General features: G+C 48.4%; 2 protein-coding genes across 2 annotated transcripts in view; both read left to right on the top strand.

The window, feature by feature from the left end:
• FAM117A (family with sequence similarity 117 member A) overlaps positions 1–16,957 on the top strand; it is a 29,657-nt gene extending 12,700 nt beyond the window's left edge. Inside the window, exons 2-8 of the mRNA XM_044999524.1 lie at positions 4,405–4,571; positions 8,813–8,908; positions 9,525–9,629; positions 10,009–10,143; positions 13,294–13,519; positions 13,922–14,075; positions 15,147–16,957. Coding sequence (XP_044855459.1) covers positions 4,405–4,571; positions 8,813–8,908; positions 9,525–9,629; positions 10,009–10,143; positions 13,294–13,519; positions 13,922–14,075; positions 15,147–15,489 — 1,226 coding nt within the window. The 3' untranslated portion in view covers positions 15,490–16,957. The remainder of the gene's footprint in view (positions 1–4,404; positions 4,572–8,812; positions 8,909–9,524; positions 9,630–10,008; positions 10,144–13,293; positions 13,520–13,921; positions 14,076–15,146) is intronic.
• A 5,659-nt stretch (positions 16,958–22,616) lies between these two features.
• The window catches only part of SLC35B1 (solute carrier family 35 member B1), a 7,663-nt gene continuing 4,664 nt past the window's right edge, over positions 22,617–25,615 (top strand). The window contains exons 1-3 of the mRNA XM_044999534.1: positions 22,617–22,844; positions 24,689–24,792; positions 25,478–25,608. Of these exons, the coding sequence (XP_044855469.1) occupies positions 22,642–22,844; positions 24,689–24,792; positions 25,478–25,608 (438 nt within the window). The 5' untranslated portion in view covers positions 22,617–22,641. The remainder of the gene's footprint in view (positions 22,845–24,688; positions 24,793–25,477; positions 25,609–25,615) is intronic.

Below are 25,615 nucleotides of genomic sequence, written 5' to 3'. Positions count from 1 at the left end.
CTGTAGGAGGTCTTTCAGATGACTTGAAATCAAAGTACCTGTTGTAGTTTGCGAGAACTATGATAGAATGCAAGCACCCCCCTGGAATTTTATCTGCCTAAAATTCCTCCTGTAGGTTCAGCTGGATATAAAGTATTTACGATATGCTTTGAAAAATTTCTGCCCAAGTGAAGTGAACTGTTCATATGTAGCTTGTTGCATGCTTTGGGATACTTGGCTGGAAGGCACTGTATAAATCAGTTATTGACCCTAGTGCATCAGAGTTGGTTGTCTGCTACAGAATGTGGCATGGCCGAATGGACCTGGACTGCTAGGCTGAAATTCTGTGCACCTGATTGCTTAATACTTCAAGCCTACCACTCTGCGTTATTGTTTTCATATAATCAAATGTTTTCAACTTTTGTTCATACATGGGAGTGGCTTTGGCTGTATCTCTACTGGATTCTCATTTTCACAAGAGCCTCTAAAAAAAAGTAGACATCTTTCATTAAATGTTTAGATTCTTTGTTTGAGCTAATGAGCTCAGAATTGTTACAAATTCCTTGATGTGCCCACATATCACAGCACACAAGTAAAATTTCTCCACTGTATGATACCTGTAACAGCCAGGCCCAATGAGATAAGTTTAGCATCAGTTCAGCCTTAACTTTTACTTTTATCTAAGCTCTGTCAGTTTGTTAGACCCTTAGAGGGACACAGTTAATCTTAAGAGTTGACATGTTTCAAAAGACTTCAGTGTCTGATTAAACTGCATGTCCTTGAACTTTTAAAAACATTTTTCTGCTTCCCTTTTGATAAGGATTAGCTCAGCAAGGGAGAAACTATAAGGGGGATTGTGAAATAAACTATATACAAATGCAAAACTACTGGAAATATTTTTGCTAACTTCTGTTTGTATCTTGGGTGTTGCCTGTAACTGTATTGGGTACAAAATTTCCAGCTAGAAATGTGTTGATGTCCCTTTAATGATTTTTAATAAGTTTGTCCAGGGATCTGATATGTCCTTCTGCAGATGAGAGAGATGAGATGGGCACTTACTTTTTCTTCCTACAACTCCCTAGAAACTATATTTGCTGAGAGCCCAATGCTAATATGATGGGGATAGAGTCCAGAGTTCTAGTATAAAAAACAAACTGAAAAGGCACCCACCTTAATGATCAGGTCACGTTTGACCTGAGTGAGTAAAAAGGACTATGCAAAAGTTGTCCGTGCAGCCGTGAGAGACAACCAAGTGGGTTTCTGAGATATAGCAATGGTTCTGTTATCTTGAGTGGCTTTGCTGTCGCATGAAAATCGAAAGCCCTCAAACTTGACTCTTGTCAGCTGTGTAGTTAGCTTTGGACCAAATCCAGAGCCTACAGCCAGGTGGCAGGGCTGTTTGGACTTAGTGCAATAGGATGATAATAGAACTGCTGTAAACAGGACACTCCACCCTGTCTCGACTTCTCTCATGCACCCTCTTTGTCACGCTGGAAACGTTGTTTTACTGTCTCCAATGCTTTTTTTAGGCCTATTCACTTTGACTGGAGGGGGGTAGCCCTCATCCAGCACAAGCCCTGCCATCTGACTTCCTCCACACCCTTCCCCCATCTTAGATTGCTACTGCCTTTAGGGGAACGACGCTGTCCACTTGCAGAATTGACCTACTGCAGTGGCAGGATGCTCCATCTGAAAGAAGGAATCGCGGTACGGCCACTCACATATTGCAAGTAGGCATTCCCTCCTCAGGACTTTAATCTGTGCATTTGTGATTCCTCTGTGCAACAGGCATAGCTATCTTAAGAGACTGTGTTCATGCCCACACTCATTTCTCATGTATGCTATAGAAGTCATTTCAGAATGGAGAGGAGCTGATATTTGCCAGACCATCCTCACAATCCAATTGTGTTTGCAAATGGAAAGACATCAGTCCTTGTGTATCAGCAGGTGATGGCTACAGCAACACAGAGAACCTTCAGTGGTGGTGTAAAGAGAGTTTCTGGGATCCAGTAGGCGCTGACTCTGGGTGCTCTGGGACTGGAGCACCCATGTGGGGGAAAAGCCTCCCATATTAGCTCTCCTCGTCCCTCCCCACATCTCCCACCCACCATGATGAGCTGTTTCGCAGTGTGCAGGAGGCTCTAGGGGGAAGGAATGAGGATGTGGTGTGCTCAGGGGAGGGGGTGGGAAGAGGTGGGGGGTGTTGGGGGGCGGGGAAGGAGTGCATTGGGGCAGAGTGGGGCTGGAGAGGTCGAGCACTCGCCCGGCACATTAGAAAGTCAGCACTTGTGCTGGGATCTCTGGGATATAGTGGACTCTGGGGTGGTGGAGATGGGGGCAGGAGGTTGTCCAATTATGGTAGCAAGTTTAACTCCTCTTCTGCCAGAAACCTATTCTTGGGGACCTGCATGAGTGGAGGGGACAGCTGATGCCATATATAATTGAGAAGCAAGTGATGCAGCCTGTGGGGCAGTGACTCACTGAAAGGAACTGCTAACACTTGAGCAGGTTTTTAAACTAAAATTAGGGTGGTGGTTTTCTCAGGCTGAGAGTTATTTGAGGCAGGGACCATCTCTTCATATTTCTACATGTCTGTCCACAATCCAATTTGAGAGCTTCTAGGTCCTATTGCTGTACAAATATTAATCTTTTCCAGCCCTACCACAGGTCTCTATGGCAAGTTGCTTTTTGTTTCCATTCCTCCTCACCTGGAACTCAATTTCCATTACTTAAGTCATTTTTAGATGACAGATTAAGGTGATGGGGAATCTCACCGGAAACAGAGGTTAGTAAACAGATGGCAGCCATTTCTGAGCACTTAGGATGCCATGTGGGAAGGACTGAAAGCCTTTGTATATTGAATCATTCGGTTACTAGAGTATTAGTACTAGAATTATTAGAAATTAATAGAAATATTAATACTAGAGTACAGGCTTAATTTACACTGTAAAACTAAAGTGCTCTGAATTTGGGGGGTTCATATGTAAAACACCTGAACCAGGGCTGTCCAAGGACTCATTGACTCTTTGCCAAGAGGCCAGTGCGCTGATTCTAATTTGCATATTAATTTACATGTCTAATCAAACTAAATGCAAACTACCCCTAGTGTTGACTTGAGGTTGCATGTTCCTTTATAGAATAGAAAATGCTCATTTGACTTCATCGGTAATAAAACGCTGCTGTTCTGTCACTGCACTGCAGTTCCAGGGAGAAGGGGACTACACTGTGTATTGTCAGGCCACACATGGAGTGCACACCTACTTTAGAGCTGACTACGAATGTAATATGCTGGGGGGTGAGGTTACATGTAACATGTCCCCTCTTTCAGTGTGCCTGCCAAGAGAGAAGTTTGGCATTCTGTACTCTTAGCTGTTGGCATGAAATAGAAGCACGTCTGTGCACACAGTTACTGACATGGGAACTTACATTGGTGGTGTTTACAGAAGCTTTTCTGTTCGTCATAAAGCTGCAGTTGTGAAAATATTGCTCTCTGAATAGACAATATAGTTGTCCAGTGGACTGAGCATGAAACCGAGAGCCAGGACTCTTCTGAATTTTTGTTCTGGTTGTGACACTGACCAAGTCACTTACCCCCTCTGCTTCATATTTGCTCTGTAAAATGGGGATATGTATTTACTAACCTTCCTTAATGCTTACATAGCCTCTTTCATTGGAGGATCCCAAAGTGCCTCAAGTAAATACCTCCTTTTTTACAGATAGGGAAACTGAGGCACACAGGCTCCAGCTTGTACGCAGTGTCATTATCTTAGATTAGAGAACCCAGGTTTTCCGACTCAGTAGTGTACTTTGGCCACTAGGCAACATTGCTATGCAGGCTTAATAGATGTTTGCACAGTACAGCATTAATGCAAAAAATATTGTATGTGTCAAGTATTTCAGTATGCCATTGAGCTGTGACTACATTGAATTCTTAAATTCGATTGGAATTTCTAATCAACAGTTTCAAGCAGGTACTTCAGCACTGACTTAAAAGTTCCTGCACTAGGGAAAGAATCTTACTTTGATAAACATTAGCATAGATCTCTGTAGGGGGGGCATTTAGGCAGATTTCCCTTCTCTGACCCAGCTAGTCAATGACCATGGTGACTTCTGACAGTTGATGATGAGTAACAGGACTTTCATTGTGGTCTAGATTCAGGCTGGGAGATGGCAAGTGAGAGCCTACAAGCTTTTGCTACTATAATGGCATGAGTGCAGTGGATTAATTAGAAATAATAGGACTTCTCATGATGTTCCCAGTAACTGAACTAATTTCTCTATCCCTATCTGTGCATTCTGGTTACTCTCATAATCATCCCTGAAATGGCTTTTCACTTGGTTGCAGTGTATCAAATGGAAGACATTTAAACACTAAGTGTTAGTTATGGGCAGAGACTTAATTTTTTTTCTGCTTTTTCCTTCTAGCTAGTGTTCCATGTGCTACTGCTGTTGAAAAGACATGCCGGACCAGAGCACCCAGAGTGAGGCGCACCTCTTCGCTAGATACCATCCTTGGATCGTACCTCCTAGGACAGTGGCCACGGGATGCTGATGGAGCTTTTGCTTCGTGCATGAATGACAAAGCTACCCAGGTATGGAAGGTACCTTTGCAAGGTCTGAGGTAGTGGCCGGGTTACAGAATGCTGAACTGGGGCTGCATAAACTGATTGTTAAAGAAGACATCAAGCTTTTGTCTGTTCTGCTGCAACTTTCTAGGAAGACTGTCCCCTCTTACTACTTAGCCTCACTTCACTCCAGTTTGGTGTGGAATTAGAATTCCCTTGTCCTTGTTTGGAGGCAGATGGCCTCTGGTGCTTTGCTTCAATACTGGCTCGGTGTTGGAGGGGGGTGGGTTTTGTTTTGTGTTTTTTTTTTAGTGGCTTGCAGCTCTGGGCCAAATCCTTATATAACACTCATGGGCTCTGTGCCACAGCAAGAAGGCAAGGGTGCTCCCACAGAGGACTTGCTCAATGCGAGCCACACAGCACTCTGCTGTAGAGTGGAAAGGCTCCAGACTTTGAGGAACTCTTAGCAACCTGTAAATATTACTGTATGGGAACAGATACTGGCTCTGCATGTGGAGAGGTGGAAGAATTTCGAAGGATAAGAGCATCCGTTCACTTAACTAGCCATTTATTTAGCACATTAAAGCTGTCTGTTAATGGAGTGTTCATTCTCCAGCAATTTATTACTTACTGGGCTGTTTGCAGGAAATTATCAATTGGTTTCCAAGTTCAGGGGTTGGAGTGCATTCTGAATAGAAAGGGAAGGAATTCTTTCGCCTTGTACCTCTGGGGTGGGAGATGAGGGAGACGGTCTCTGAAAGCATATCGGCACCAGAAGGGAAATTTAACCATAGTATTTAGGATCTGCAACTAAAACGTTAACTTTTTTTAGGCATTGGGCCCTCTTCTCAGCAGTATATTAAATGCTGATATGTTCATTTGACCCCTACTTCCCATGTGGATTTAACTGGTGTCCCTTAAGCAAGTTATGCCAATGAGGTAACAATACCTTCCATCTGACTGTCTGAAAGCTCTTTGCAAATGACACCTCCTAGCACACCTGTGAAACAAGTAATTATCACCACTATTTTTGTCGATGGGGAAACTGACAGGGTTAGCATTTTCCTGGGAAAAACTAGATTAGGCCAAGGTGCTGGTTAAATCAGGCGTAAGCCAGGATTTTAACTGGGAAAAATAATTGCATCAGTATCCAGCAAGATCAGCAAGCATAGAGTGAATCTTTTCAAATTTGGGATACATCCATTCAGAACTGCAAAAGGAATAGGCTCAGTGTGTTCAGTGCATCAGAGTTGGTTGTCTTCTACAGAATGTGGCATGGCCAAATGGACCTGGACTGCTAGGCTGAAATTCTGTGCACCTGATTGCTTAATACTTCAAGCCTACCACTCTGCATTATTGTTTTCATATCGAATGTTTTCAACTTTTGTTTATACAATATTGAAAACTGAAATGAGTCACGACCTGTAGAACTTCCTTGAGAAAATACTGAACCAAAATGTGTAGACGTTCCAGTGTTCGGTATTATTACATACATTAGTAATATGCCCACTGCAAGTTACTTTTCTTTTGTACAGCTCTAAAGTAATCTACTGCCCTGCGTAGCCACAATTTGAATATAGAACTAAAACTAAGTGTAATGTGGTGCGCAGTAACAAATCCGTTTTTAAAATAGAAAATGCCTTAAACAGGGACTAACTAGTTTTTCCTAGGGTGGTAAAAAACACGATTTTACCTGCCAAAAACACACCTCTGGTAAATACCATGCCATCCCTGGCAACCAAGACACGTAGGTTGTGACTTGCCTAGGTGTCACACTAAACTTGTGGCAGAGCTTAGAATAGAGCCTAAGCTTCATAGCTGCCAGTCCTGTGCCTTATCCATATCACTTTCTTCCACCTCTCACCCCATTCTAACTTTTACTGAGCAGCAGGATAATCTGTGGTGCTATTCTGCAATTTACCAGACTGACTTTGTCAGTGTCTTCAGGCACAGTGAAGCGGACTCCCTGGAACTTCTGGTGGCCTGTGCATGTTTACACCTTTCTTTAAATAGCTACTGATCAGCTGTTTTGCAAAACTCTAGATCTGCTAGCTTAAGGTGGTTAAGTGAGATGCAGCTGCAGGTGCTGAGTGCGGGGGCGAGGATGGCAGCAATATACATGATTGGAGCTTGTGGTTTCATCTTTCTTGCTGCACAAAGCATTTTGTCCCTTCTCACTCTGAGGGGAAGTGGTTTTTGCCACAGTTAGTACAACAGGTTCTGTAATTTCCTTCTCTGCTGACAGACTCGGCCCTAGAGAGGTAGGAGGCACATGCATGCTCAGTCTTCAGGCGTTCCCGCTCCTGCAGGGTTCGTCCTTCCGTTTTAGGCTCTGTTCTTCTGATGTGAGCCTTCAAGCGGTGCTAAGTGCTCTGGTGCTAAGGTTCTGTAGCCCTTGGAGTGCAGAGCCCAGTGTAGAGATCTGGAGCCCACTAAAGTGGTGAGGGACCAAATGCAGCTTTGGAGTATAACACCCCCACACCAATAAATTGTCTTGAAGATCTTTCTTAGCGTTGGTTCATAAGTACATGAGGTGTCCAGCATTTTAAGAGGTTGAATTACTTTAACCACAGAGCAGTAGCAGCCCTGGAAGCTGCAATTCAAGCATCCCCATCGATGTCCCTGCTGCTCTGACCAGGTTGCCGAATGTGGGGCTGGGTCAGCCCCCTGCCCGTTCAGTCTTGGATCTGGCAGACACGAGTTTGTTTCATGGAAACCACTAGCAGCAAATTTCAGGTGTTGCAGAGAATGCAATTCTTCACTTATTTGAAGTGGGCAACTGGAGCCAATCTGCCAGCATAAGAGGACTTCACTTAAGTTTTTGGTCTGGTGACGACCCTTCCTATCTGCATGCCCCATCAGGCAACAGTGCTGCTGCTGCAATCCCAAAGAGGAACCCCTGAGTAAAAGCACAAGCTTGGTGGTGGAAAAGCAGCATGCTAAACTGCCAGTGGGATGGGTCCTAAGGAGTCCAGCTCAGCCTCTGCTATTCAGTGAAAGTCGGAGCACTACTGTATTCGGTTATAAAGCTTAATCTGTCAGAGGAAACCTGGTACCTGTCTGGATAGCTTGTCTTGTCCCTCTGGCTTGGACTGTAACCTTTTAAGCAACATTCTGCAGAGAGGATTCTGCAGCCTTAGTGACTCAACAGGGCTGTTTTAAACAGCTGCTGTTTTTGCAATGACCTCTCCAGGGAGGTCAGTTGAGTTGCTTGGAGAGAAACTGTTCTCAGGCCTTTGCACCTTCTGGCAGCTTGTCCAGTGAGGGCTGAGGAGGAAATTAAGATCAGTCCCTCCCACAGAAATGGCAGGGAGGGGAATGACTTGGGATGAGTGGTTTGTGATGAGTTTAAATGCGGTGGTGGGGAAACGACTGCTGACGTTTGAAAGTGAGGTACCTTGGGACGCCTTTCTGATCTCATGGATGAGATATTAGGAACTGAAGTTGACTGCCCAGTGCAAGGAAATGTACATGGTTCACCTAGCTGGAGATTGGCAAACTGTTTCTTTTGATAATTGAAGTATAGTTGTCTCTTGAAAACCAGTTCTGTAAAATAGTGCTGAGGTTGTTTCCCCAACAAGTTCAAATTTGCTCAGTTTACTGTCAGTCTGGCAGACTCAAACAGGATCTGAGTCAAGCCAGATTCTGGTATCACTCATGCATCAGAACCAATACAAGACTCTGGTAACCAACTTCTGCTTTTGGTTACACATATGAACTTCCACTCAAGGCTGGACAGGTGTAATGGGGAAGAAAAATCTGGCCTAGTGGTCAGAACATAACAATTTGCTCTGAGATGTGCTGACTCTGCTAGGCTAACATGAGTGAAAAGGAAAATACGTACATCACTCCTGTCACCAGATCTGACTGGGTACATGTGGGAGGCAGGAGATGTCATTTATACATGCCTGCTTTTTTCTCTGGCTATGCATCACTGATATCTGAGCACCTGTCAAAAAGATAAAGCCAGTGGCTTGAGTGGTTCTCTCCTTGCCTATCCCAGTACAGGAAGAGGTAGATTCAAAGAACCACAAGTTCAAACAAACTTTGCTTGATCTCAGAGTATTAACATTCAACTATTTTCTGATCTGTTTTACTATACACAGTACTGAGACCCAAAACTGTTAATCCAGAGCTGAAGGAAAGACTGGAATATAAGTGTGGATGCACAGTACTTGTTCACTTTTTTTCCCTAGGAGGCCTTATCCCCTGCCTAGAAGACAGTAAATTTGGTGGGTGCAGTCCTAAATAATCTCTCTTCCCTTCAGACTCCAACATCCTGGCACGAAGTGGAAGTCGGGAAGGCCAGTGCCAGTACTCATAAGCGTTCTGCATCTTGGGGTAGCACAGATCACCGCAGAGAGGTAAACAGACCCCTTTCTACAGCTTACAATAAAAATCTTACTCATTATGGAGGATACCTTGTCCATAAAGTGGGGAAAGAGGGTATTACTGAAGCTGAGATATTAAACTCCTGTGTGCACTCATTAGCCCTTAGTTTGAGGGCTGTATGGCCTAAGCAAATATTACACGGCAGGTCAGCATGCTCTTCCCACCGCACCCACCCTTTGTTTGATCAACTGCAAGTCCCTCCTCTAGCCAGCTTCCATTGTAAGGAGGTTTGCAAGTGATGCACTGAGCTATAGTCAGAGAGGCCATGCCCATAACACCAACCCTTGGGGTGAGCTCCATTGAGTCCTGGTTCAAAGCTGATGCTGTAAATGGAAGACTAATATTCCTGGACCCCTGGAAAGGGAAAGCTGTCTGCACCCTTCTAAAATGGGGGAGTTCACCATTAAACCTTTGGAATAACGTCCTCCCCGCCCTCTGAGAGATGTCCAAGGTTTGTTCTAGCTTGACTGAATGTGTCCCTCAGTCTTGTAACTTCCTGTGGGGGGAACATTGGGGAGGGGATGGTGAATTTTGGTTGTGAGCCCTGTTTTCTTGTCCAGTTTAATATACGCTGAATTTGTTTGCTAGATTGCTAAACTGAAGCAGCAGCTCCAGCGAACTAAGCTAAGTGGCAAAGAGAAGGACCGGAGCTCCCCACTTCAGGGGGATCACGCTGTCCTTGGATCAGTCAGGGTACGTTTCATGTTTCCCCTCCTTCCCCATCTGTTTTGCAGTGTACCCTACTTAGCCTGGGGAGCGCAGTCCAGTTCTGCTGCCGGGTTACAAATCCAGTTTCCAAATGGTTCTCAGTTTTGTTTAAATTTTAATATCCAGCGTGGTGGTTTTTAAAAAAAACAACCTTCCCCACGTACCCCTTAAGGCTTTGGACTGCAGTCAATGGGTTTAATATACACACTCTCCTGTCAAGGTTTTCCCCAACCAACTGGCTTCCTAGAACATCCTGGCTGAACATTCAGAGCTGTGGGATAGACACAGCTGTGCTGGGAGACCTGTATGAGTTTGTGTGGCTGCAGTGGACTCTGCACCTCAGTCTGACTCTGTGTTGTCACAGGACTCCCCTCCTGGACTCCCTCCTGCTTCTCCTGTTTTGAGGCTCAGCCCCTGCTTACATAGGAGTCTGGAAGGACTAAACCAGGAGCTGGAGGAGGTGTTTGTGAAGGAACAAGGAGATGAGGAGCTTCTCAGGGTGAGTTGTCCCTTCAGGGTAGAATCATAAGTCTCGGGCTGGAAAGGACCTCAGAGTCATAAAGTGCAGTCCCCTGCACTAAGGCAGCACCGAGTAAACCTAGACCATCCCTGACAGGGGTTTGTCTGAGCCTCCAACAATGGAGATTCCACAGCCTCCTTGGAAGCCTATTCCAGAGCTTAATTACCCATCTAGTTAGAAAGTTTTTCCTAATATCTAACCTAAATCTCCCTTGCTGGAGATTAAGCCCATTTACTACTTGTTCTGTATTCAGTGGACATAGAGAACAATGGATCAGTCTTTATAACAGCCATTAACGTTTTTGAAGATTTATCAGGTCCCCCATCATCTTTTCTCAATACTAAACAAGCCCAGGTTTTTAACTTTTCCTAAGTGATCAGGTTTTCTAAACCTTTTATCATTTTTGTTGTTCTCCTCTGGACTCGCTCCAATTTGTCCACATCTTTCCTAAAGGATGGTGCCCGGAATTAGACACAGTACTCCAGCTGAGGCCTCACCAGTGCTGAGCAGGACAATTACCTCTTATATATAGCGCTCCTGTTAATACACCCCAGAATATTAGCCTTTTTCACAGCTGTCACATTCACTCGTATTCAGTTTGATTCACTGTAACCACACATGCCCCCACAGGTTTGTCAGCATTACTACCGCCTAGCCCCTAAGTCCCTATTTTGTAGTTGTGCATTTGATTTTTCCTTCCTAAGTGAGTTATTTTGCACTTATCTTTGTTGAATTTCATCTTGTTAAATTCAGACCAGTTCTCCAATTTGTCAAGGTGATTTTGAATTCTAAGCCTGTCCTCCAAAGTGTTTGCAACTCTTCCAAGTTTGTCACCTGCAGATATTGTAAGCATACTCTTCACTTTATTATCCAAGTCATTAATGAAAATATTTAGTACCAGATGCATGACTGACCCCTGTGGGACCTCACTAGATAAGCCCTTCCAGTTTGACAGCAAACCATTGATAACTACTCTTTTTGAGTATGGTCTTTCAATCGGTTGTGCTCCATCTTTAAGTAAGCTCATCTAGAGCACATTTCCCTAGTTCGCTTATGAGAGAGTCACTTGGGACTGTATCAACTAAAATTAAGATACATCAAGTCTACAGCTTCTCCCCTATCCACTGGGCCAGTGACCCTGTCAGAGAAGGGAATTAGGTTGGTTTGGCATGATTTGTGCTTGACAAAGCCATGCTGGCTATTCTTGATAAGCTTCTTATCCTCTAGCTGCGCACAAACTGATCGTTTGTTTAATAATTTGTTTCAGTGTCTTTTCAGGTATTGAAGTTAAGCAAACAGCTCTAATTCTCTGAGTCCTCTTTGTTCCCCTTTTTAAAGATAGGGACTGTATTTGCCCTTCTCCTGTCATCTGGGACCTCACCTGTTTCTTCCATGAGTTCTCAAAGAATTGCTAATTGTTCTGAGATTGCTTCAGCTAGTTCCTTATGTACCCTAGGATGAATTTCGTCAGGATTTGTTGATGTAACTACATCTAACTTATCTAAACGTTCTTTAACATGTTCCTTCATTATCTTGACTTGTTCTTTCCCCCTTGTTAATTGTTGAGTATCTCACCACCTTTTTAGTGAAGACTGAAGCAAAACTGGCCTTAAACATCTCGGCCTTCTTGATACCATCAGTTAATAGCTCTTCCCCTGCTAAGTAGAGAACATGTGCTTCCCTTCATCTTTCTCTTGCTCCTAATGTATTTAAAGAACCTCTTTTTGTTGCCTTTCATGTCCTTTGGTAGGTGTAACTCATTTTTGCTTAGCTTTTTTCTGACTTTGCCCATACATACTTGTGCGATTCTTTTGTACTCCTCAGCAATTTCTCCATGTTTCCACTTTATGTAGGATTCCTGCTTGATTTTGAGGTAAACAGCTCCTGACAGAGCCACATTGGCCTCTTGCTATTCTCCCTGACTTTCCTTTGCATCAGGATAGTTTGCAGTTGTGCCTCTAATACTGTCTCCTTGTGAAAATGCTAACTCTACTGAACTCCTTTCTCCCTTCGTTTTCTTCCCATGGGACTTTACCTACCCATTTCCTCAGTTTGCCTGCCTTTTTTTAACGAGTCCATTGTTTTTATTCTGCTGCTCTTGCTCCTATCCTTTCCTGGGGATCATGAAATCTATCATTTTGTAATTGTAGATATTTTAAAGATTTAGGCACCTAACTCCCATTGGTTTCAGTAGGAGTTAGGTGCCTAAATACCTTAAAATTCAATTCTGACTTTCACATGGTCACACGGAGTCTGTGGCAGAGCAGGGAACTGAACCAAGGTCTGTTGAATCCCAAACCACTGCCCTGATCACTTCTTCGTGGGTTTGTGTTTGTCATTAAAACTATAGGAAGCAACCAAGGAAGTTCTGAAACTCTTACAAGTGCTTTGCCAGTGGATGTTATGATTTATCTGCTCATTTGTCAGCTCTCCACCTTCTTTCTTGGGCCCTTTGGGTATGGAACTCCATCCCAGAGCTGAGCCATAGGGCTGCCCCTCTGCTCCACATCCCTCTTCAAACCCACTGCTGCCGTGCGTGACACTTAAGAAATCAGCCAGTTAACTACATGCACCCTCATTTTAAAAAGCATATTAAATGATGGTAGTGTCCCAGGGTCTCAGTGAGAATCAGGGCCTCCTTGTACATATGTAGAAGAGAGCTTTTAATCTGAAGGATTGTGCCTATACCAGTTCTGCATAGTTGCCTGTCCCTCCCCATTTGTATGTTGCTTGTCTAAGATTACATAAACTCTTCAGAGCAAGGGTTGTGTCTTTGTATTGGGCCAGGCTCTGTCTGTGTCCAGCAAGGCCCTCAGCCTGACAAAAGTATCTGGACATTGCTGCAGCATAAATATTGAATTGTTGCCTAAGGGGTGTGGCATTAAACTGGCAGGGAGAGGGAATTCGTCTGAAGGCTAGTAGAGAAATGAATCTCTAATTCAGCACCTGTGTGTGTTCTGGGTGGGTATATGATCTGGCCTTACCTGTATAAATCCCAGAGCGCATGGTCGAGAGCAGTAGGATTGCTTCAGTCCACTGAGATCTAAATGCTACTTGTAAGTTCTGCCTGCCTGTGTGAAAGGGGGCTGAGGTTGGGGGTTTCTGTTCAATAAGCTTTCCTCCCTCTAGATCCTGGATGTTCCAGACGGCCACAGGGCACCAGCCCCTCCCCAGAGAGGCTCTGAGGATCTTTTGCTGCTGACTCTGGAACCCAGCAGTAGCAGCTGCAGCAGCCTTTCTCTTTCCCCATCCCCTTCTGTGCCTCTCCGATCTTCTCCACACACCCCTGCAAGGGCAGCTACAGAGGAGCTTTCTTCTGCCCTGGAGGAGCCACTGCCTGACCCCAAGGAGAAAGGTAAATGGCAGTAGCTAGGCTCAGCAATGGCCTTCTCCCAGCATAGGGAGATGGGAATGTGAAGGGTGATGTGAACGCATTAACCCTTTAGTGTAGCAGCCCAGCTCTCTCCACCTCCAGTGTGTTTTGAATTGGGATTGTGGGAGCCCAGAAGTTAAATAGGAGATGGGGAGAGTGGGGTGGGGTGTCTTTGAGTAGGTGCTGGAACAAATTGGAGTTGCCAGGACTCTTCTGTGTAGGTTTTTTTCCCTCAGTCACTTGGGAATTCTCAGCACCAGGCTGACTGAGGTTACAAGTTGGTAACTGAATGCAGTTCTGGCGCCATGACTTTTTAGGACACTACTGTGATCTCAGGGAGCTTATCCTGTGTTGATTTAAAAGGGCTCTGTTGAATTCTTCTAGAATCTTCTCAAAAAAGTCTTCCTTCCCTGCTAGAGGATGGTAGCCCCTCTCCAGTCCTGGCCTTTGCCTCCTCTCCTCGACCTAACCACAGCTACATGTTTAAACGGGAGCCTCCCGAGGGATGTGAAAAAGTCCGGGCCTTTGAAGAGGCTTTGTAAGTATGAGAAGGGACGAGGTCTTGAGGGAGAATTTAAATGAGATAGTGTCAATGCTTACACAGTTTCCCTTGCCTACATTGTACTGCGTAACTGTCACTCCCCTCTCCTTGCCCCAGCTCCAAGGAAATAAACCTCTAAAACAGACTGGAATTGGGGAGCAGCTTCTCTTGGGACGTACACAGACATTAGATGTGCTGCCCTCTTGTTGGGTGCAGAAGCAACGAACCAGAGTGCTTCTGGCACACTGGAGGACTCTGCTGTGAAGATGCCTAGTGGCATCTGCCTTCCCACCCACACACACAAGCACTTTGCTTACCCAGCCAACACGCCCGCTTGGCCACAAGGGTTGGCCCTCAATAAACCAACTCTGCTTTCCCCAACCCCCGGCAGGATGGACCTGTTGACCTCACCTGTGCTATTGGCCGTCCTTCCTGCTCAGCCTGCTTGTTTGCTCCCATAACCACCCACAGCTGCCTGGATGTTTGCTCCCGGTCAGCCTGTTTCCCTTCTACTGGTCTCCAGCCCAGTGGCTGAGCTGAGAACTGTAGGGAGGGCAAACAAGAGGAGGCCAATGGGGGTTCCTACCATCGTCAAGGGTGACTTGGGTCTCATTCCATCTCAGGCAGGTCACGCTTAAAATGGTGCACCACTGTAGTGCTTCAGTGAAGATGCTACTGCACCGAGAGTGTCTCCGGTCTCTCATCGTAGCTACCTCCTCTCGTGGAGGTGGATTAATGATGTCAGTGGGAGACACCTTTGCCATAGCGCTGTGTACACCAGGGGCTAGGTCAGCATAACTGCGTTGGTCAGGGGTGTGGATGTACATTTATAGTCCCTAGAGTCTGGCTCTGCCCTGCTGCTCATAGCCCTCACTTATTCCTGGCCGAGTGCTTCCGACTGTTGCCTGCCTGGGAAGTGGCCAGCTTGCGAAGGGTTAAGACAGTAGGCAGTCTATGCCCTCCCCACAACAAGCATGTACCATTAAAGCTGCAATTGCTTGCACAGCTGTATGCGCTCCGAGGGCTCCATTCCTAACCTATTTCCTTTTGTTTCTCTCCCTCCTTCAGATCCCCCAGCCCTGATCAGAATTTCCTGCCCTCCTGTCCTGATAAGAACAAAGTCCACTTCAACCCAACTGGCTCTGCCTTTTGTCCAGTCAGTCTGGTAAAGCCTCTCTTTCCAAACATGGGCTTCCTGTTCAGAAGCTTCCCTCCTACCCCCAGCCCTGTGCCACCAGGCACATTCAGCTCCTGCCAGTCCACTGCCCCAGGCCCATTCCTTGGGTCGCGGAAAGACTCCGCAACAGATGGCTTTAGTGAGGTCTCCAAATCACCTCCCCTGAACTTTGAACACTGGAAGCGCACCCAGACAGAAGAGAGTGTCCTCTTCCATAGCTCTCTTGTGGTCTGAGGCCTTTGGGAGACCCGGCACAGCAAAGCATCTGTGGTTCTTCAGTGCATCTTAAACAGCCTGTGGTGCCTTGAAGTTGGGACTTGAAGGTGAGATGGGCAGCCCTGGGATTGAAAACCACAGCAAGTTTCTTCCAGAATGATGGTGAAAACTGTTAAGTACAATGTGCCACAGGACTCTTGCTGCTGGAGTGGTTCCTTTCTTCGAGCCCCCAGTACTTAAAGCACTTTCCTCTCCTGTGTTGAAATGTCATTTTTTCCCGTATGATTGTTTTGCTGTCCAAGAGCAGCTGGGACTCTGCTGCTGGTCAACAGCATGGAAATTCAAGCTCTCTGGCTCTGTACATGAAATTCCTTGCTGCAGGTATTCAGGGGACATGGGAGTTTCCTAGCACTCCTCATCCCCACAGTTGTCACATGGATTTCCTGCACCTGGGGGGCCGGGGGAGGCCAATAGCTTGGCTGCCTCTTGGAGAAGCTGGTAGAACCTGGCTTAGCTGATTTCAGCTATCTGAATGTATTGGGCAGAATTTGACAATGCATCTGCACTCTATCAAAGGCAGCTTGAGTCACTTAAAGCACCCAAAATACAGAAAAGAGAGACATGAGGGGTTTGGAAGTGAACTGTAGACAGTTCCACTACTGGATATCCGAACCCTTTGAAATAGCCACCTAGAGCTTTCAGGAGCCTCTTGGAATGCCTTGCTGTACAAGGATAGAGAATGCAGATCAGATACCTGCCAGTGCACCTTCAGGGACCTCTGTTTGCATAAGACCTGCACTCTGGGACGCTTCTTACATGACGGAGGATGGATAAGGAGAGAGGTGCTGCTGTGGAGCTGTCTGCATGGCTTGGTAGGTAGCGGAGGGCCTCTCAGACCCCCACAACAGCCTTTTTTCAGGGGAAGGAGATGGAAATCTAAGTCTGAGCAGCATACAAAAGGTTTCCATGGAATTTTTGAAGGTTGCTGCTAGTAGAGATGTTATATGCTGCTTTCCAACCGAATGCCGTGGACAGCCTGACTGGCTCTGGTATTGTTTGCATGTGCAGGGGTGGAGTTGGGGATCAGAACCATTTTGTCTCACTGCAGAAAAACTTTATGCACATAAGATCATCCTACCTGGGCTGGAGTCTGAGATCCTGTTAGACCCCCCAGCACAAAGCCTTATAAGGTGAAACTATAACATGGGGAATTCTGATTGTAATGCCTCTTGAAAATGAAAGTATTTGATTTGTGTTCTGTTGCTAAGGCTCTGGGTTGTATTGAAGAAGCCTATTTTCTTGTATCTGATGTAGAAACTCTATTTTCTTCCAAAGACACTATTTTTGCAGCTGTTTGAAGTTTGTATTTTATGTGTGTATTGCAAAGCTTAAAGGAGGAATGTTAGCCTTGGAGTTTGTCTTGTGTTCAGAGTTTTTTGCCGATATTGGTGTTGCCAGTAAAAAAAAAAAGTAATTATTCCAGGTATCCAAAGCTCCTTTTCTCTTTCTTTGGGGTTTGAGTGTATTTAGTCTAAACTGGAATTTCTGCATAGTTTAAACGACGGACGCTGAAATGACAGGCCAGATCGACTGCATTTTCTGCTGCAATGGCCTCTATCTGTTGATACGTTACCTTCAGCTTTGAACATGGGCTTGCCAGCCCGTTGCTGGTGCCCAGCACAGGGAGTGGTTCAATACTATTTACCACTATCCGCTAGACGTGCTGTAGCTCCACTGCAGAGCATATGCTAGGCAACAGACTCGCTGGTGTGCTACACCTCAAGTGGTCCTTGTACTGTTTTTAGGCTTAGGACTAACTTTCCAAACTCTTGCCAGTAATGCTAAATAGCAGCTAGGGTTAAAATTGCTTCTCTGTAATGTACTGAAGATGTGTGCTCATCTTAGCAGTATGAATACAGCTTCTAAATTAGGCGGTGGAGAGGAAATGCAGCCGGCTTGGAGGAAAACGCCTACATACATAAAGTTTGCTTCATCCTACTGCACGAGCTGCAAAACAGTGTACTTCACTTTAACTCCCTCAAGTTGGTCATGGCATTTTAGTGCTGCCCTGGGATCGCTCAGCAGCTGTTGGTAGCAAAGGCTTATTGAAAATGTGAGATGAACCTCACTAGGCCAGGTAACCATTTACCCAGTGAGTTGGGAATGCAGACCTCAGCTTGGAGAACATAAGTCAGATTTATTAGAGGAAAGTGCAGTGAACAAGGTACTGTTGGGTTTTTTTGTTTTTTTAAATCTTGAGTCCCTCTGTCCAGCTCTTCTTGAATCAGAATTTGATATTGCAGTGGGGGAAGGCTCTGCTACCAAGGAGAGTTCCAAACTGCTCCCAACTCTTCAGCTGTTGCCACCTTCTGATGAAACCTCACAGTCATGAGTTTGAGTGTTTTTTGGCAGGGAGAGATGGAGAAGAGTCTTTAAACTAACATGCCAAGTAGCCTTAAAAACACTTATTTTTGATTGCTTATAAACGTGAATTTGAACGACCTCTTCCTGACATTGCAAGTCACTCCATCTGCAGCTCTGCCAACAGCACAATCTCTGACCCACACCTGCCATACTGCAGATTCTGGGGGAAAGGTTGTCAGCCAGCCCAAACTGTGTGAAGAGAAATAGCAAGTAGACACCAGGAAACACAACTGTACAGGTGCTGCCCCAGGAATAGCTTTCTTTGCTGCTAATCTGTAAATCCATCCTTTAACTCCAACTGGAGTGGGTAATAGTCGGTGGGGCCTGTTAGAGCATGGCAACCTCCATCACTGAGTGCTGTGGTTTGAGACATGTCATGGCTTCTAGTATGTGCTGTGCATGGATTACAAGCTTGCTGTATGATTCAGGGAAGCAAGATGGAAAACTGGCTGCCTGATGAAACACTAGGCTTCTCATAAATTGCTAGTGCATTCATTTCTCTGCACCCCCTGCCTGCAGACTGAATGACATACTTCACCCTTCTCCTCCGGTGTGCAATTAAATCTTGATAGTAGTGCCCTGCTGGAGTACTCCTTTCATCAGTCTGCATTCCAGTCAAGGCTGGGATTATTTGAATAAAGAATCCCTCCTGAAAGGAGACAGAAGCAGTGAGGAATAAATGACTACAGACAGGGTAAGCCAGCACTGAAAACCAAGGAGTCTTGTATTTAGTTCTAGCTAGAGCTGGCCTGATTCGTGCAATATGCTGCTCAGCCATAAACTCCACAGCCACCTAGACTGATCATCCCTCCTCATGTACCCAGAGTTAGGACTGGATACATGGTGTGCAAGGTCTGTACAAAAATCCCCAAAGCTTTGAGGGCTCTGGGTTGTCTTGTTGATGATGGTGAAATGTTTGGATTTGTGCACATAGAAAGCAGAAGATAACCCAATTCAGTTAGGTTAAGATCCTGAATGACAGCAAGCTGTATGTAGTCCAGTGCTATCACATTCTGCCTGGATAAATAACAGCAAGTCTGGATAACCAGAGGAAAAATACAACCCCCCCACTTCCGTCAGCAATATTTCATCTCTTGTCTAACCTGGAGTTGTTCCTAAAGAACTTCTGTTTTTGTTGCCAATCTATGGACAATGTGGAGACACTACATTACGTAAGCTCTTTATTCACAATCTAATTAGTCCCAGAAGCTGGACTTCTGGAACTGAGTGGACAAGATCATTTTTACAATTGGCAGTATCACATCAGTAAATTTAGCAGAGATCATTTAGGGAGGGGCTTGTATATTGCAGGCAGGCACTACCAGCATTTAAAAAGCATTCACTGCCTCCATATATTTTTTTTCTTCTCCAGAACCCCACCAGTATAGTTGGTTCCTCCATGATCTTCTTTAATATTAGGGAGGTGGGTCTGGTAGCTAAAAGCCCTGTCTTAAATTTGAGGGATGGAGTTGGGTTCTAGAATCACACAGTAGTTTCTGTATCACTGTTAAAGTTAAGTTCTAATAAATATACCTCCCCTGTTCTTGCCCCAATCATCTTAAATCATTCCAAGATCCAGGTCAGTTGGACTCACTGGTTCTTGTGTGGTAGCACAGTACTGCACTGTTTGGGTTGCAGACAGGAAGGTGTAAATATCAGCTTTTTTTAATTGGGATTCAACTTCATAGAGCCACTTCTGATGCTTCTAAATTTGGGGAAGTCTTGTGCCTCTTTAAACAACATGACCACACTGACAAATCAACATACAAACCCTGTACATGTCAGCTACAGCCCATGTTACTTCTGCACTCCCACTAAGGTGGACCTAGTGGGGAAGTCAAACCTGTTCTCAGCGGCAGGCTCTGTGTTTAAAAATAAAGAGTTTTGCAGCTGTGAGGTCAGCCCAGCAGCAGGTAACCATTCTTGCTAGACAGTAAGAACAGCATCAGGGTTTCTAAAGGGTAAGTGCAGTAAACCAAGTAGTTTGACTGTGCAAGCTGGCAAAATGCTAATCTCAACACGGAAATGATTGCTAAACGTCTCTCTTCAAGGCGAATCTCTGCAGAACAAGCCCAACCCCATCCTGCTTTCTACAGGTGCACAGGGATTCTACATTGGTATTTCCCAAACCTCTGGATTTAGTTTGAAGAAAAGCAAATGGAACATCTCATGCTGCTAAGTGCAGGATGTGGTCTCCCCACACAGAGGGCAGAGCTGTGGAAAAGTGCCTGTTGGAGTTGAGGTTTTTCTTTTAGAAAGGGGAGGGGTGGCAGGGAGGGGAGAGAACATTCCTGGGGCTGGTGTGTGTTAATTGAAACACAGCAGATGCTCCTTTTTAAAAACAAGAGGAATGAGAACCTGCAGTGCAGTGTAATTGTAGTATTTGTAGATTACCTGGGGGGGAGAAAGGGTGATTCATCTGTCAGCACGTGCTGAGCCCTATGTGCGGGTGGGGAAGGTGGCTGTGCTTTCCCTAGCCTGGAGCTGCCAGGGGAGGATGTACACCTCGCTGAAGGTCAAGGGAACTGTCAGAGCTGATCCCACTTGCACCCTGCCGGCAATAGCCCCTCGGAACTGTGGGGGAACGGCTGTCATGAGAACCCTCTCCTGTGACCAGGCCTCCTCCAACAGCAGTCTCTCTCTCAGGGGGTGTAGAACAGGCCCTATGCCTGCCCAGGTTCTCCCTTACAAGGGCAGTGTCCTAGGGCTGCCTTAGGCCTGTTTTGTGACCCCAAAATGGACATCATGGAAGCAGGAAATCCCTTCCCCTTCATATCTGTCTTCAGCTGTGTAGGGGTTTAAAGCCTAGTGTTAGGATTTGCCTGTTTGTTCACTTTCTGAACAAGACTTGACTTGACACTATACATGAATAGGCTAATATGTACCCATTCTAGATGTACTAGACCAGACTGCTTCCTCCTTCTACAGCTAATGATGCTTTGCCTTCAGTGCCAGCAGCCTCTGCTTTTGGAACAGGAGAAAGTGGGGTCTGACCCTCGCAAGACAAGAACTGGGTAGTGGCCTGAACTGCAAGTGACGTGGGTTCAAATCCTAGCTCAGGGAGACTTACTGTGGGAGTTAGGCAGGTTACTTTCTTCCGCACTGGTTTTTATCACCAGGGGAGGGCTGGGAGCAACCAAGGGCTTTGTTTGGGGTTTTTTCTAAATGGTCTCTGAGCTCTGGCTGCAGTAGAGAGGGAGCCTGTAGAAGTGCACCTGGCCGTTGGCCTGGAAGATGGGGAAGTCCCTCCTTCCTCAGGCAGTTCACTCCACAGGCTCAGAGCAGCTGCTGTGAAAGCTCCTGTTTTCTACATCCATGAGCTTCCCCTTCTGGTGGAAAAAGTTCCCTGGACCTGCTGCCCACAGGCCTCAGCCTGCAGCTGTAGCTGAGGTGGGCTTAGGCCCCGGCGCTGCTCGAACATGACGTGATGTTCTGTGGGGAAACTACTGCAGGGGCCAGAGCCCAAGTTGTTGAGGACACGGGCTGCAGGGTCCTGTACTAGCCCCTCAGCTGTAAACCGGGGGCTAGAGCTTCACGCCCTCACCGGGGCAGCTGAAGTCGTGGTCCGAAGTGCAGTTCGGTGGCGGTGTGGGCTGGTGCTCCTGGAAAAGGAAGAGAGGTGAGCCCTGCACATGCGGGGTGGGGCTCAGGGCACGTGGTTATACCACTAACAACCCCCCCCCCACACACACGTAATACAGAGAAGTGACTGGCCAATGCAATAACTGGATTGTGCCAATACGCGCTCCCCTGCCTGCCTCTTCCCCTCCCCCCTTCTACCGACCCTCCCGCCTGCTTCTCATCCCTTTTACTGACCCCCCCCCGCCTGCCTCTTCCCCTCCCCCCTTCTACCGACCCCCGTCTGCCTCTTCCCTCCCCCGCCCACCGCCCCCCCTTCTACCGACCCCCCCCGCCTACCTCTTTCCTCCCCCCTTCTACCGACTCCCCCGCCTGCCTCTTCCCCTCCCCCCTTCTACCGACCCCCCCCCGCCTGTTTCTCCCCGCTTCTAGCGACCCCCCCCGCCTCTTCCTCCCTCCCCCCTTCTACAACCCCCCCCGCCTGTCTCTTCCCTCCCCCCCACCGCCCCCCCTTCTACCAGCCCCCCCGCCTGCCTCCCCCCTTCTACTCCGCCCGCCTCTTCCCTCCTTCTACCGCCTCCCTGGCCTGCATCTCCCCCCTTCTACCGACCCCCCCCGCCTGCCCCCCCTTCTACTGACCCCCCCCGCCTCTTCCTCCCTCCCCCCTTCTACCGACCCTCCCCCCGCCCCCTTACAGGCTCCCAACGCTGAGGCTTCCCCGCAGCATCTCCAATAGCAGCTGCTGCGGCGCATGCGCCTGGGGTGGGGTCAGCAATGCTCCGGCAGCCCTTGTATGCGACTGGCACTAAGACCGCGCCAGAAACCGCGCTCCTGGTTCCGCCTTCGAGCCACGGGGCCAATCCGTGCTGTCCACATTGGAGTACGTCACTGCGGGGCGCCCGCGCTATGGAAGGACCCCCGGGCTTCGGGGAACGTACGCGCTGCCTGATCCAAAAGCTGCTGTGTTGGGGCTCGGCCGCGGGGAACAGGCGGCGGCGACGGGCGGATTAGCCCCGTGCGGGGCAGCAGGGCCCTCTCGGCCCGGCATGCGGGGCCACTGCCCCTTCCACTCCCGCTCTTCCTGCCTCGGCGGGTCCGGCAGCGCCGAAGGCAGCCCCCACCCGGAGCCGGCGGGGCTCGGGAGTGCGGCCGTCTCGAGTCGCTTTTATGAGGCCCCCTGCGTCGCCGCTGCTGCCGGCTCCGCTCCGCGATGTGCGCCTGGACGTGCCGCCTTCCCTGAGCGGGCCCAGCGCCGCTGCCATGGGAGCGAGCGGGGGCGGCCCCCTGCTGCCCGAGCGGCTCCGCCTGCCCGTCTGCTTCCTGGGCGTCTTCGTCTGCTACTTCTACTACGGCATCCTGCAGGAGAGCATGTGAGTGACCCCCCCCCGCCCGGCTCCTGCAGGAGGGACCCCCCCCGCCCGGCTCCTGCAGGAGAGCATGTGAGTGACCCCCCCCCCGCCCGGCTCCTGCAGGAGAGCATGTGAGTGACCCCCCCCCCCGCCCGGCTCCTGCAGGAGAGCATGTGAGTGACCCCCCCCCCCCGCCCGGCTCCTGCAGGAGAGCATGTGAGTGACCCCCCCCCGCCCGGCTCCTGCAGGAGGGACCCCCCCCGCCCGGCTCCTGCTGGAGAGCATGTGAGTGACCCCCCCCCCCGCCCGGCTCCTGCAGGAGAGCATGTGAGTGACCCCCCCCCCCGCCCGGCTCCTGCAGGAGAGCATGTGAGTGACCCCCCCCCCGCCCGGCTCCTGCAGCAGAGCATGTGAGTGACCCCCCCCCCCCGCCCGGAGCCTGCAGGAGAGAATGTGAGTTACCCCCCCCCCCGCCCGGCTCCTGCAGGAGAGCATGTGCGTGACCCCCCCCCCCCGCCCGGCTCCTGCAGGAGAGCATGTGAGTGACCCCCCCCCGCCCGGCTCCTGCAGGAGAGCATGTGAGTGACCCCTCCCCGCCCGGCTCCTGCAGGAGAGCATGTGAGTGACCCCCCCCCCCGCCCGGCCCCGGCCGGTGTGCAGGTGAGTGTCCCCCCCCCCGCCCGGCTCCTGCAGGAGAGCATGTGAGTGACCCCCCCCCCCGCCCGGCTCCTGCAGGAGAGCATGTGAGTGACCCCCCCCGCCCCGCTCCTGCCGGAGAGCATGTGCGTGACCCCCCCCCGAGAGACCCCCCCCGGCTCCTGCAGGAGAGCATGTGAGTGACCCCCCCTGAGAAACCCCCCCTGCCCGGCTCCTGCAGGAGAGCATGTGAGTGACCCCCCGCCCGGCTCCTGTAGGGGAGACCTCCTCCCGACCCCCCCCCCTGCCCGGCTCCTGCAGGAGAGATCCCCCTCACCTACCTGCTCCTGCAGGAGAGACTGCGATTCTCTCCCCCCTCTCCCCCCCCAGTGCAGACACTGGCGAGCACCTGTCTGGGTCCTGCAGTGACCTGTAGTTGTAGATTACACTGGTGTGTGGGGGCGTTTGTGGGCAGGTGCTGAGCTCCCCCTCTGCCAGGCCTGAGGGTGGGAAAGGGGTTCCTGTTTTCCCTAGCCTGGAGCTGCCAGGGGAGGATGTACAGCTCCACACGCTGTCAGTGACAGCCCCTCCCCGCCCAGGTGCTAGGAGGGCATGTGAGTGACCCCTGCCTAGTGCCCCTCCTGCCCAGGCACTGGGGAGCTGCTCTGCCTGGATCTTGCACCAGAGCATGTAAGAGCCCCCTCCCAATCTGGGCAGCCCCCTCCCAGCTTGGAGACCAGGGCTATTTATAGCTGAGCATGTAAGTGACTCCTATTCCTCTGTATCTGGGTCTTACACTAAGATGTAAGTTGCACCCTTCCACTGTGAAGCCCCCCTCTCCTAGTCTGGGGACCTCCCCTGCTTTCTGCACAGCGGCAGCAGCTGGGCATGTCATCTCTCCTGGGCATCCTACCAGAAAGCAAGACGTCTCCATGGGGGAATCTTCAGGAGCCTATGTTGTGCTGGAGTTTCTTTCCCAGCTGTGTGACACGGGTTTGAGAAGCCTCATTCCACTGCAGGCTTAGAGCAAACACAGCTGAATGGAAGGGGGGAGGGGTACTGACTGAGGGCACCGTTGGCTACATGTTTGTTTAAACAGGTTGGTAGCTGTTGGGCTAAATCACCTGGGAAGAAAGCATGAGTAAATGTGTGCCATGCCTTATGCTGCAGTCTCACTCGGTGTACCTCTCCCCCTCTCCATCTCCTCTTTAATTCATTTGCTCTTACAGAACTAGAGGTAAATATGGAGAAGGTGCCAAGCAGGAAAAGTTCAAATATGCTTTGTCCTTGGTCTTCATTCAATGTGTGATCAATGCCATCTTTGCCAGGTTAGGTAAGTGTTCCAGAACAACCAGTATGTCACCCCTTGCTTTTCTACATCAGGATCTCTTTGAGCCTGACTCCCATCCCACTTCCTTCTCCTCTGGGCTGGGAAGTGACTCTGGAAGAGAGTCGTAGGGCTCCCCCCAGTGGTTACCTGTAGTGCAGGTCACACTCCCGATACCAACAATTACCTAAGTCGCAACTTCCAAGGGACTGTGAGCTTTTGCTGAGCACACAGTGATTTTTCCATTTGTCTGCACGGACATTGCACAACTACTGGCTAACCTGATTTAATAAAGAATTTTATAAATGAAAGACACTGCATAAAACCAGATTCTAAATTCTTTTCATTCAATGTGGTTTTATTGTTGGGAGGGGTCAGAGTAGACCACTGGGATGGCCAAGCTTTTGTCTCCTGTAAGAGGTTCTATACCTATTCCCTTGTGGGTTTGTGGGTTTTTTCATCTTCCTTCTGCCCCACCAGGTTTCAGGAATTCATTATAACTCCTTTGTCTCAGAGAGCACGTGAGCTGAAAAGATTGAGTGGTTTTGATGCTCTGGAGAGTTCATCTCCCCTCTGCTGTAGATACTTTGTGGCTTTTGTATCTCAATGGCATTATAAAATAGCCTTATGATGCCAACTTCCAGTCTCATCAGCCCATGTGTGTTTCTTGTATGTTTTGTCTTCTCCACAGTGATCCAGTTTTTTGACACCATCAGGGTGGATCGGACCCAGAACTGGCTGTATGCAGCTTGCTCTCTTTCCTATCTGGGTGCTATGGTTTCCAGCAATTCGGCTCTGCAGTTTGTCAACTATCCAACTCAGGTGAAGA

The sequence above is a fragment of the Mauremys mutica genome, chromosome 25, assembly GCF_020497125.1.
Source record: "Mauremys mutica isolate MM-2020 ecotype Southern chromosome 25, ASM2049712v1, whole genome shotgun sequence".
In the NCBI taxonomy this organism is placed as follows: domain Eukaryota; kingdom Metazoa; phylum Chordata; order Testudines; family Geoemydidae; genus Mauremys; species Mauremys mutica.
Note: the sequence above shows the minus strand (reverse complement) of the source record. Positions and strands in the feature narration are given on the sequence as shown.